General features: G+C 61.5%; 1 protein-coding gene across 2 annotated transcripts in view; it reads right to left on the bottom strand.

The window, feature by feature from the left end:
- The window catches only part of NCKAP1L (NCK associated protein 1 like), a 110,651-nt gene that overhangs the window by 49,938 nt on the left and 48,225 nt on the right, over nucleotides 1-12,488 (bottom strand). For both annotated transcript variants that reach the window (XM_054012839.1, XM_054012840.1), the window contains exons 23-26: nucleotides 10,893-10,990; nucleotides 9,152-9,245; nucleotides 8,113-8,195; nucleotides 7,278-7,358 (exon numbers count right to left, since the gene is read on the bottom strand). In XM_054012839.1, coding sequence (XP_053868814.1) covers nucleotides 7,278-7,358; nucleotides 8,113-8,195; nucleotides 9,152-9,245; nucleotides 10,893-10,990 — 356 coding nt within the window. The remainder of the gene's footprint in view (nucleotides 1-7,277; nucleotides 7,359-8,112; nucleotides 8,196-9,151; nucleotides 9,246-10,892; nucleotides 10,991-12,488) is intronic.

Below are 12,488 nucleotides of genomic sequence, written 5' to 3'. Positions count from 1 at the left end.
GAAAGGGCTCTTCAGAGCCTGTAGGATTTCCTAGATAACAAGGTTCTGTCTCAAGGATTTCAGCTCCATTTTACAGTAGGAACACTATTCTCTCAAATCCTACATGGTGGATCATTGTCTATTACACCCTAAAGGAAAAGCAGCACATGGGGAGCGAGAGCCCATCCGACACTAACAATGAGTAGGACTAGTGACCATCTACATCTCAAGGTCACAAAGGTCACATGGATGGAAACTAAATGGGCAGAGCTAACGTTAGGGCTCTGTGTTCATTATCCCAGATCCCAGCTCTGTGCCCCAGCATAGGACCAGTCCTTTGGAACACTGCATCTGGTCAAACACTTCTTAGCAGCATTAATTAGACCAGGGTAATGGGACATTACACACCAAATAAGAGACATCCCTTAACAAATAGGACAGGTGGCCTCCCTAATTAGAATTAATGTTGGGCATTAAAGGTGATCCTGGCACAGGCAGAGTGCAGCCTTCTGGCCACATGTGGCTGGGAGAGGATTCGAGTCCTTAAAGGATCCCACTGATCCACCATGTGCTCTGTCCTCGCTGTGGGAAGGAGGCAGGGTCCAGCCTATTCCAGAGGCCTCATCAAGAACACAGGGATCTAGGGCCATGGAGGGCTGGTGAGTCTCATCCGCTGGGAACTCTGGGAATTGATACCTGGAGGACGGCTGCCCTTTATTTGTGATAAGCGTGATAAACGGTCGAGAGGAGCAATTGACATGCCCCCCAGGGTGGGAGGGGATGCCAATCCAGCCCAGATCCAGGAGGGGTGACACCCCTACCCAGCCCAAGGTACCTAGCCCAGCCAAGCTAACCCCCCAAGGATGCAGCCCCGGACCTACTATGGCAGCTGCCCTCAGACTGAGATGCACTGGGGGACTCGGGTCTGCTCTGTAGGGCGTGATGCTGCCCAACTCTAGCTCCCAGCACTAGGCCATTCATGACCCATCACAGCTATCACAGTCACCGGCTGACGGAACCTCTCCAAGTCCTCTCCAAGCCCCTGTGACATATGGGAGTGTGCCAGAGCGGGAGCCGTCAGTTGTCTCCAGTCCACCAGGCCTTCGAGCCTCTGAATCCCAGCTGTCTGGGGGAAGCAGCGCGAATGGCAGGGCAATAAGTGAAAGTGGGACCCCACCTGCCTTGCGAGGAGGCTCAGCCTGGATCCAAAGAGAGGGGGCAGAGAGGAAATGCCCCCCAGAAGTGACAGCCAAGGCAGTGCCAGTACCAGCTGCATTGCTCTTCTGTGCAAGCCTCCCTCTGGTAACCGGCGTGGCTCTAAGGCATCCGGAAACCTGCTGTCACCCTCATGGCAGTTGCTGAGCTGACAGACTGTCACTGGATAGGACACACCAGCGACACTGGAGAGGGCTGTGAATGGCACCGAGAGAGGGAAGGCTCAGCCCAATCAGTGCAGCCCACCAGCCAGCACCTGTCCCAGACCCAGGGGCCTGGCTACACTAGGGAAATGGCGCTTTGCTGACACTGGCCAGGTGAGCTGCATTCCATCCTTCCGCAGCAATGCAACTGGGCACTAGGCTGCCCCAGATTTGCCCATGGCCCAGTGTGACCCGCAGAGCCACTTCCCAGTAAGAAGGGGAGAGCCTAGCGTGATCTGGCCCTAGGTCCAGCCCTTGGAGGTTCCTCCTCCACCTCCATCTCTGTCAGAGGCAGCCACACTGGCTGCTCCTGGGAGCTGGCTGTTTCTCTGTCTGCATCATGGACCCGAGAGACCTGCCAGGAGCTGGTACCAGAGTGTGGCACGTAAATCCAGGGCAGGGCTGGGAGCAGGGCTGGCAGTGGGATGGGATGGAGCGGTGCAGCAGTGGTAGGATCCAGAGCTGGTGGGACATGAGTGACTCCCAGTGATCCCACAGCCCTTACTGCTGGGTGGACTGGGTCTCAGTCCAGCTTCTAGTGTCCATGGTGGTGGCCTGTGCCCACTATCTGGCCTCCTGGCTGGGATCTCAGCCTCCCTGCTGGCTGTGAGCAAGCCCTAATCCTCAGGGAGGAGGAGGCTCACTGGAGAGAAGTGGGTGTCCAGGCTCCCCAAGGACAGGGCCCTGAATTCACATCACTCAGATGGGCTTGTTCTTTAGACAGGTAAAGGGAGAGATGCAGGCAGCCCAGAGACAGACAGATTCACCTGACACTGAGAGAGGCAGATGGACAGCCATGACACACACAGAGAGAGACGGACGGACAGCTCCCTTCATGTCTCAGGAGCCGAGCTCATGGTATGGAGCAAGATAATGACCTCGCACGATTGCTCCTCCCTTTCAGCTGCACCTACAGGAATCTGGGGCCTAGCACTTGTGCCAGGAGGAGGGAGGCAGGACTCCTGGGTTCCATTCCTGGCTCTGCCACTGACTGACTGGCGACCTTGGGCGAGTCACTTCCCCATCCTCTGTGCTGCAACTTCCCCCACTGTAACATGGGGATAACAAGGGAGTCCCTCCCCGTGAGCTCATTCGCGTCCCCAAGCGCCAGGGTCCCGAAGCCCAGGCTTGTCTGCACTCTGCCGCCGAGCAGCAGGTTGTCCTCGCCCAGCTCAGCTGGAAGCTCAACAGCACCAGATGTGCCACGGCCCCAGCGCGTACATCAGAGAGCTGATCCCCCATGTGTGCTCCAGCACAACCCCTGCCTGGCAGCTGAGCCAGCTGCAAATTCCAGCATGACACAGACCCCTCGGCAGCTTGGCTTCCTTTGCCCCTGTGTTAAGCCCCAAGTCACGCCTGGATGGGGTGGGTTTTCCTGACCTCAACGTCCAGCTCTCAGCCTCAGCCCCCACGGCGTTATCGCCCCGCGATCTGATAAGGCCCATTTGGCAGTGCTGAGCATTTGATTACTGTCCTTCCACGCCTGCTGGAGGTGAGTAACCCCATTACCATTCTCCTCACCTCTCCATTCTGCTGGGATCCTCCAGTCCTGCTTCTCTGTAATTGCTTTGTGGCTCTGGAGGCATTCGCTCCCTCACTATCGGTGCAAAATGAGTTGCACTCACTCTTTATCTGTGCTGCATTGCTGATAATAAAGCCATTAACTCGGCAATGAAAAATCACCCTGTTTACATCCCTCTCACCCTTCCCCACCCACTGGCTTCACCGAGTGTGCAAATACAGGATCGCTTTGTCCACCACTCTAATGCAGCCACCGCTGGGGTTGAACACAGCAGCAACACAACAGGAGAAGACCCCTGGGCGCACAAGGGAATATTGGTGATGTTGCTGAAATCAACACCCACCCCAGGGCCAAACCCAAACTAAATACTGACCTAGTTACACATCCAAAATGGAGTCCAAAATGGAGAATCAGAACATCCCTGGCCCAGCCTGACATCCTAGCCCAGCGTCTCCCTGGAGATCATGGAGCAGAATAACCCAGTTCTCTCCCATTTCCAGCTTGACATTGTTTGAAGATCTGGCCCCAAAGCGCCACGGCATAGTTCTGACCTGCCCGAAAACCCCAGGTGAGCCCAAAGGGGCCAGCATGGCAGCTTGCCGGACCCATCCCACCGTCTCTGAACACGCTCCCGCCTGTAACACGGTGCCCATCCCAGCTGTACAGAGAGGGGCTCCCCCCAGCTCTGCCCAGCAAACGCAGCCCCAGACGGCCCTGTCTTTAAACCTGCCATAGCACAAGGCAGCACCTAGCCAGACATCTAATGTGCTGTCTGCTACTGCCCCCTGGGGCTCAAGCAGGGTATGACCGCCCTGATCCAATTACCCAGGTACTGATATTATTCCAGCTCTGCCTGGGCTCTTCCCTGCAGATAACCCCACACTGCCCAGAGACCCAGCTCTCCCTGGGTGTTTCTCAGGCCTGTCCCCTGGCTGGTCCCCATCAATGGCCCTGGGAAGCACAAGCAGTAAAACAGGACAGCACCTAGATGCATCCATCCCTCCTGCCTGTGTTGGCCAAACTCCTGGGGATCCGCAGCGGTGGTGTCCATCCCCTCGCACGTGGATCAGGACATGGGGCTGTGTCTCCCAGCCCCGCACACCTGGGTCTTGCTCCCAGCAATGCCCCTGTCCACTCCCCACCACTGCTTGGACCCCAGCGTTTGCATGCAGTGTGCTGGCAGATTCATGGCATCTCCCTCTCCAGGTCCCTCAGTCTGGGCTGGGTCTCCTTGCTCTTTCTATCCAAGTGGCTGCTGACACCGTGCTAGTTCTACTGCAGTAGCCAGTTCCTTCCTCGCAGGTTCTCCATGCTCTGAGGGTGCAGCCTATCCCCCTGGGGAACAGCGGAGGGCCTGGTTCTGTCTGAGGGGAGGAGGGATGGATACAGCAGCCCCGGGCATGCTGGGGACAGAGCTGCCAATCCCAGCTGCACCTTCCCCACTGCTCCTGCATGCTCATCCCCCGGAACAGTGCCACAAGCCCAGCTCTCGAAGCACTGGGCCAGCCCAGTCCTGCCTGCACAAGGACACTGGGGGTCAATGGGGGCATGGAGGACAGGACCCAGCCAGCAGCCCCAGGCAGCTCATTCCTATGCTCTATGGTTCTTGGCTCCCCTCCATCTCTCACTGATCATCACCGGCTCCAGCTGCATTAGCCCAGCCCCATGGTCCATCTGCCAGGTGCAAGCGGCATCCAGACCCAGAGTGACTCATTCCCAGCCCTGCTGAGCACCTCCACATCACAGGCCTCAGCATGACAGACTAGCTCAGCCTGCAGATGGCAGATGTGTGCTGCCATCACAAGATCCGGTGGCTGGAGCCCCTGTGTGATTTGCCCGAATCCAACCAGGGTGACAGTCACCCCCACACAGGGTGTGGCGCGGGCCAGCAGGCCACATGGCCAAATTCAATGCCCTCCTCTCGGAGCTGCGAAACCCAGCTTGCTAAATGGAGCTGGAGTGGGGTTCCCAACCCTCTGTTCATGGTTCTGAAATATGGGCAAGTGCTGGCATGTGCCTCTCTGGCAGCGTGGGCACGTTCATACCCAGCCAGCCCAATGCCTGGCCACCACACTCTACTACTTGACTGTCTATGGACTGCTGTACAGTAAATACCTCACTGCATCTCTGCATTCACACCCTGCATCATTAACATACACCCTGCCCAGCATTCACACCCTGCGCCATTAACACATGCACTGCCCAGCTCTGCATTTGCACCCTGCATCAACACACACACCCTGCTCTGCTCTGCATTTGCACCCTGCATCAACACACATGCTGCTCTTCTCTGCATTCACACCCTGGGTGATTTAACACACACCCTGCTCTGCATTCGCACCCTGCATTAACAAACTCCCTGCCCAGCTCTGCATTCACACCTTGTGTCATTAACACATGCACAGCCCAGCTTTGCATTCACACCCTGCATCAAGACACCCATCCTGCTCTGCTCTGCATTCACACTCTGTGTCATTAACACACACTTGCTCTGCTCTGCATTCACACCCTGCATCAACACACATGCTGCTCTGCTCTCCATTCACAATTTGTATCATTAACACACACGCTGCCCAGCTCTGCATTCACACCCTGCATTATTAACAAACACCTGATCTGCTCTGTCATTACCCTCAGGCCGACCTTTCAAATATTGGTACTAAGGATGGGTCCCATCTAACAGGCATGTCCCCTTGGTTTCCACGAGGACCCCGCAACACCAGCTCCTCTGGGCTGAAAATGGGGCCCAGCCAGGAAAGCACAATTTGAACTGACAGCCACTAAACACAACCCTGTGAGCCGCCACCTTGGGAGGGACCTGCCACGCCAGAACATGCCTGTCCCCCAAAGCCAGCAGGAGCCCACCGTGCTCACACATCATGCCACGCCCCCAGGGACCAGCAGGGCAGCAAGAGCGGTATGGACCAGTCAGTGCCCAACTGTATCTGCACATCCCAGTTCTGCCCACCTAGGAGCCACCCGCGCTGAGCCCAGGGCAAACTCTGGCTCACAGGGTTAAGTTCATCGAGTCCCACAATGTGCTCCAACCCCAAGGACTCAGCGTGTGTTCAGGCCTCTCCACATGACAGAGCATCCCCACACCCTGCCACCCTGGCAGCGCAGCATCCCTGTTCAGAGTAACGGTGCTGGCCGGGCTGGGGGCACAGCGCAGGGCTGAGCACAACACGCCACACGCCTCGGCAGTGCTCGGTGCAGCTCTGCCTAACCCGAGAGAGGCCCCCAGGTGACCTGCACATCAGGCTGCTTGGGCACCCGCTCTCCAGAGGAGACTCCACTCCCACCCAGGGCTGGAGGCCAACGATCCTGCCAGGGCCCTGGACACAAGATTGTCTGCCAGGGCAGCCCTGGGGACTGTGGGCTGAACCGCAACCCACTGATGTCAGGGGAGTTTTGCCACCGAGGCCCATGGGGCCGAGATGACACATTCCCAGAGTGCTGCTCTGTCCATTCACCCTCTGGTAGCGGAGCCCCCCGGGGCTTATGCCCCCAGCACAGCCTCCCAGCGAGGCCCACCCAGCCCTGGCACCGGAGTGGGAGTTGGGGGGTGTCTCCATTTCTTACCCTGGGTCTCTGCACCATTCGAGGCCTGGGTTCCCTTAGGGCAGGGCAGAGGATTCGCGGCGAGCTCTGAGCGCTCCTCCCCTCTGCAGCAGCCCAGAGCAGCTGAGATCACTGGCCCAGGCACAGGCAGCCACTAGCCCCCGGCACTCCCCGCCTGGAGACTGCAGTGATCCGGGGAGGCTGCTGCTGGCTGGGACGATGTGGACACTGCAGCACACTGGGCCCAGCCCCTGCAAGGCGACGGCTCGGATAGACCCAGACCCCCCTCAGTGGCGGGCAGGCATCCAGCATCGCCATCTCTGCAGCATGTGCAGGGGCTGAACTCAGGCCCAGAGTTTCCATCATGTTCATGAATAAATATTAACCCAGGTGCTGAGGAGAGATCTCTGGTTCATGCAGCAATACCCCTCACCCATCCTCGGCTGGGTCTGCAGATCCCCGGTGGCTGCTCCTGAGAACCTGAGCCAGACAGCCATATGGGAACTAGATAGGAGGGTCAAAGCAAGCTGTGCTGTGGGTTGGAGGGGAGCTGGGACTTTTGTCTCCTGGGGGAAGGAGCATCTGCCCCCAGCCCAGGATTAGGGGGCTGTGGGGCCTGGCACGTGCTGCCGCACTCTGGATCCCCAGCTGGGGTAAAGGCCCCTGGCAGGAGGAGGGCCGCCCTGGCCAGTCGCCCTGGGGCCCTGATGTGGACAGCAGCCCAGCCTGTTCTCTGATCTGCCTGCCTAGCTGCAGAGCCCACCCACAGCAGAGAGAAGCACGAGGGTCGTCCCCACCTTTATGTCCGTGTCTGGGGTGACAAAGTCCTTCAGGCACTCGATGGGGCCCATCAGGAACGGGCAGCGGTTGGAGAAGACCTGCAGCGAGGCGAGAGCCAGCCCTTGAGATGGCAATGGACACAGGTCGCCCCCTCTCATGTAGCAGACCTTGGCACCTGCCCCATTGCTCCGCCCTCCCTCTCTGCATAACAGTACCTATGAAGATGCCCATAGAGGTGCCAAGCTCCCTTCCTTCTGCCCTTCCACCCCACAGGCTCCAATGGTATTGCACAAACTGTGCCAGGAGCACTTCACCCACCACTGAGATGCAGCCACCGCTGGGGTGGGACATGGCAGCTGTTTAACAACTGCCCAGCAGCCAAGTGCAGGAAGTGAACAATGCAATGCTTGAGGCTCTCCAAGCACCGCACAGGTGTTAGCCAACGAACCCTCCCTACAGTCCCCAGATCGGGGCTGAGGCCAGTTACTGTCCCTGCTTTCCAGAGGCCACCTGGGCAGAGCTGGATCAGCTGCAGGAGTGTCTGGCCCCAGAGACCTGTCCTAGGGAGGGACGCGGGACACTCACCACTCCCGCCCAGCCACGTCCCCAGCATAAATGGGGGGGGGGTCAGTGACTCCCCTCCATCGCAGTCCCATAATGCTCCACAAAGAGTGTGAAACGCCAGCCACCCAGCCCTGCCCCACACAGCTCCGATGCTGCCTCCTGGGCTGGTGCACAGTGGGGGCAGCCAACTCCTCCGCCCTGGCCTTGCATGGCCACCCCACAGACAGGCCGGCCTAGGCCTTGCTCAGCACCCCTCCCCGCCCCTCCCCCCGCCAGGCCGCCACCCACCTCACGCAGCCCACTCTGTGCCATGGAGCGGAAGCTCAGGATCTCCCCGATGATGGTCATTCTTTTCAGCACATTGTCAGCAGCTGGGGGAGAAAGGGGGTGGGGGGTGAATGGCGAGGACACACAGGAGACGGGGCTGTAAAACACACGGGGTACAACATACCCCTGGGACTATGCCTGGGAACTACTTACATTCCACTAGCACCCCTCATCCCCACCCTCAGCCCCCCTCCTGAGCCCCCAGCTCTGCCAGTGCCCAGCACCCCAACCCTCAGCCCCCTCCTGAGCCCCCATGTCTGCCACTGCCCCTCACCCCAACCCTCAGGCCCCCCTCCTGAGCCCCCCAGCTCTGCCAGTGCCCCTCACTCCAACCCTCAGCCCCCCCTCCTGAGCCCCCCAGCTCTGCCAGTGCCCCTCACCCCAACCTTCAGCCCCCTCCTGAGCCCCCAGCTCCGCCACTGCCCATCACCCCAACCCTCAGCCCCTCCTGAGCCCCCAACTCTGCCACTGCCCCTCACCCCAACCCTCAGCCCCCTCCTGAGCCCCCAACTCTGCCAGTGCCCCTCACCCCAAACCTCAGCCCCCCTCCTGCGCCCCCAACTCTGCCAGTGCCCCTCACCCCAACCTACAGCCCCCTCCTGAGCCCCCAACTCTGCCACTGCCCCTCACCCCAACCTACAGCCCCCAGCTCTGCCACTGCCCCTCACCCCAACCCTCAGCCCCTCTCCTGAGCCCCCCAGCTCTGCCAGTGCCCATCACCCCAACCCACAGCCCCTCTCCTGAGCCCCCAGCTCTGCCAGTGCCCCTCACCCCAACCTACAGCCCCCCTCCTGAGCCCCCAGCTCTGCCACTGCCCCTCACCCCAACCCCGAGTCCCGTTCCCCACCCCACCCACTATTCCCCACCTGAGTCTCCTCTCCACTCAGCGCTCATTGCAGCTCAGCCCTGAACTCCATCCTCGGCCAGCCGTGGATTGGGCAGGGGGTTTAATGCAGATGCCAGTGAGGGGGCGATGGGGGGGAAGGGGAATGACACTTACACGACAGCCTGGGCAGCAGTGATACCATCTGTTCAGGTTTGTAGAAGTTGGAGCGGATCTGCACCAGCACGTCCATGTTCTCGGTCACCAGCTTCTGCAACAGAAACCATCACCATGGTAAATGGGGGCCAGCCAGAGCCAGCCAGGCCCAACTCACCCAGAGCCAGAGCCAGCCAGAACCAGAGCCAGCCAGGCCCAACTCACCCAGAGCCCGACGGACCCAGAACCAGAGCTAGCCAGGCCCAACTCACCCAGAGCCAGAGCCAGCCAGAGCCAGCCAGGCCCAACTCACCCAGAGCCAGAGCCAGCCAGAGCCAGAGCCAGCCAGGCCCAACTCACCCAGAGCCAGAGCCAGCCAGAGCCAGAGCCAGCCAGAGCCCAATTCACCCAGAGCCAGAGCCAGCCAGAGCCAGCCAGGCCCAACTCACCCAGACCCAGAGCCAGAGCCAGCGCCAGCCAGGCCCAACTCATCCAGAGCCCGACGGACTCAGAGCCAGAGCCAGCCAGGCCCAACTCACCCAGAGCCAGAGCCAGCCAGGCCCAACTCACCCAGAGCCAGAGCCAGCCAGAGCCCAATTCACCCAGAGCCAGAGCCAGCCAGAGCCAGCCAGGCCCAACTCACCCAGAGCCCGACGGACCCAGAGCCAGAGCCAGCCAGGCCCAACTCACCCAGAGCCAGAGCCAGCCAGGCCCAACTCACCCAGAGCCCGACGGACCCAGAGCCAGCCAGGCCCAACTCACCCAGAGCCAGAGCCAGCCAGGCCCAACTCACCCAGAGCCAGAGCCAGCCAGAGGCAGCCAGGCCCAACTCACCCAGAGCCAGAGCCAGCCAGAGCCCAATTCACCCAGAGCCAGAGCCAACCAGAGCCAGCCAGGCCCAACTCACCCAGAGCCAGAGCCAGCCAGGCCCAACTCACCCAGAGCCAGAGCTAGCCAGGCCCAACTCACCCAGAGTCCGACGGACCCAGAGCCAGAGCCAGCCAGGCCCAACTCACCCAGAGCCCGACGGACCCAGAGCCAGAGCCAGCCAGGCCCAACTCACCCAGAGCCCGACGGACCCAGAGCCAGAGCCAGCCAGGCCCAACTCACCCAGAGCCAGAGCCAGAACCAGCCAAGCCCAACTCACCCAGAGCCAGAGCCAGCCAGAGCCAGCCAGGCCCAACTCACCCAGAGCCAGAGCCAGAACCAGCCAAGCCCAACTCACCCAGAGCCAGAGCCAGCCAGAGCCAGCCAGGCCCAACTCACCCAGAGCCAGAGCCAGAACCAGCCAAGCCCAACTCACCCAGAGCCAGGGGCTGCCTCAATGGGACTCTTCCCTGGTATCAGTATTTTGCCCAACGTCAGCACCTCTGGCTCTGAAGGGAACTCCCAGACACTGATGTACTAGCCCCATATAACAATCACATGAACCTAGAAGCAGTGGCCCTGTGCTCCCTGCAGTTAGCTGGGAGCTGATGGGATATATTCACTGGGGACACAGCAAGTCAGTGACAGGTCCGGCAATAAAACCCAGGAGTCCTGGCTGCCAGCTCCCACCCTGCTCTATCCTGCTAACTCCACACTGGTTCCAGAGAACCCAGGAGTCCTGGCTCCCAGTGCCCCTGCTCTAACCTGCTGCTAACCCCACACCGCTCCCAGAGAACCCAGGAGACCTGCTCTAAGCACTGACTCCCGCTGCCTGCCCGTAACCCTGGGGAGTTGAGTGCAGCCAGCAGTGGCTCCTCCCGCCCCAGCCTCCTACCTTCAGCTCCACCACCTGCGAGGTGACGTGCCACATGAGGTTGTCGCTCAGGAACTTCATGCCGTAGGGACCCAGCAGCTCAGCCAGCGCCCGCATCTCTGGGGGAGGGGAGCGGATCATACATGGGGCATTAACTCCTTCTGGCCTGCTAGGGTCACCCACGCCCTCCAACACCCCAGAACGGCATGTCCCAGCACCGGGCCTCCCAGTCCCGAGCCAGCCAGCCCAACTCACTCTGAGCCAGCCGTTCCGCCACTGCGCATCCCCATCCCCATCCCCAGGGCCGACCAGCCACCGCGCATCCGGTGCCCCGTCCCCAGAGCCGTCCCACCACTGCGCATCCCCATCCCCAGAGCCGTCCTGCCACCGCGCATCCCCATCCCCGGAGCCATCCCGCCACTGCGCATCCCCATCCCCAGAGCCGTCCCACCACCGCGCATCCCCATCCCCATCGCCGTTCTGCCACCGCGCATCCCCCGCCCCATCCACAGAGCCATTCCGCCACCGCGCATCCCCATCCCCAGGGCCGACCAGCCACCGCGCATCCCGTGCCCCGTCCCCAGAGCCGTCCCACCACCGCGCATCCCCATCCCCAGAGCCGTCCTGCCACCGCGCATCCCCATCCCCGGAGCCATCCCGCCACTGCGCATCCCCATCCCCAGAGCCGTCCCACCACCGCGCATCCCCATCCCCATCGCCGTTCTGCCACCGCGCATCCCCCGCCCCATCTACAGAGCCATTCCGCCACCGCGCATCCCCATCGCCATCCCGCCACTGCGCATCCCCATCCCCAGAGCCATCCCGCCACTGCGCATCCCCAGCCCCATCCCCAGAGCTGTCCCACCACCGCGCATCCCCAGCCCCATCGCCGTTCTGCCACCGCGCATCCCCCACCCCATCCCCAGAGCCATTCCGCCACCGCGCATCCCCATCCCCAGAGCCATCCCGCCACTGCGCATCCCCAGCCCCATCCCCAGAGCCGTCCCACCACCGCGCATCCCCAGCCCCATCACCGTTCTGCCACCGCGCATCCCCCGCCCCATCCACAGAGCCATTCCGCCACCGCGCATCCCCATCCCCAGAGCCATCCCGCCACTGCGCATCCCCAGCCCCATCCCCAGAGCCGTCCCACCACCGCGCATCTCCAGCCCCATCCCCAGAGCCATCCCACCACCGCGCATCCCCAGCCCCATTCCCAGAGCCATCCCACCACCGCGCATCCCCATCCCCATCGCCGTTCTGCCACCGCGCATCCCCCACCCCATCCCCAGAGCCATTCCACCACCGCGCATCCCCATCCCCAGAGCCATCCCGCCACTGCGCATCCCCAGCCCCATCCCCAGAGCCGTCCCACCACCGCGCATCCCCATCCCCATCACCGTTCTGCCACCGCGCATCCCCCGCCCCATCCACAGAGCCATTCCACCACCGCGCATCCCCATCCCCAGAGCCATCCCGCCACTGCGCATCCCCAGCCCCATCCCCAGAGCCGTCCCACCACCGCGCATCCCCAGCGCCATCCCCAGAGCCATCCCACCACCGCGCATCCCCATCCCCATCGCCGTTCTGCCACCGCGCATCCCCCACCCCATCCCC

The sequence above is a fragment of the Malaclemys terrapin genome, chromosome 23 (genome assembly GCF_027887155.1).
Source record: "Malaclemys terrapin pileata isolate rMalTer1 chromosome 23, rMalTer1.hap1, whole genome shotgun sequence".
NCBI classification, from domain to species: Eukaryota; Metazoa; Chordata; order Testudines; family Emydidae; genus Malaclemys; species Malaclemys terrapin.
This window is presented reverse-complemented; position numbering and strand designations above follow the sequence as displayed.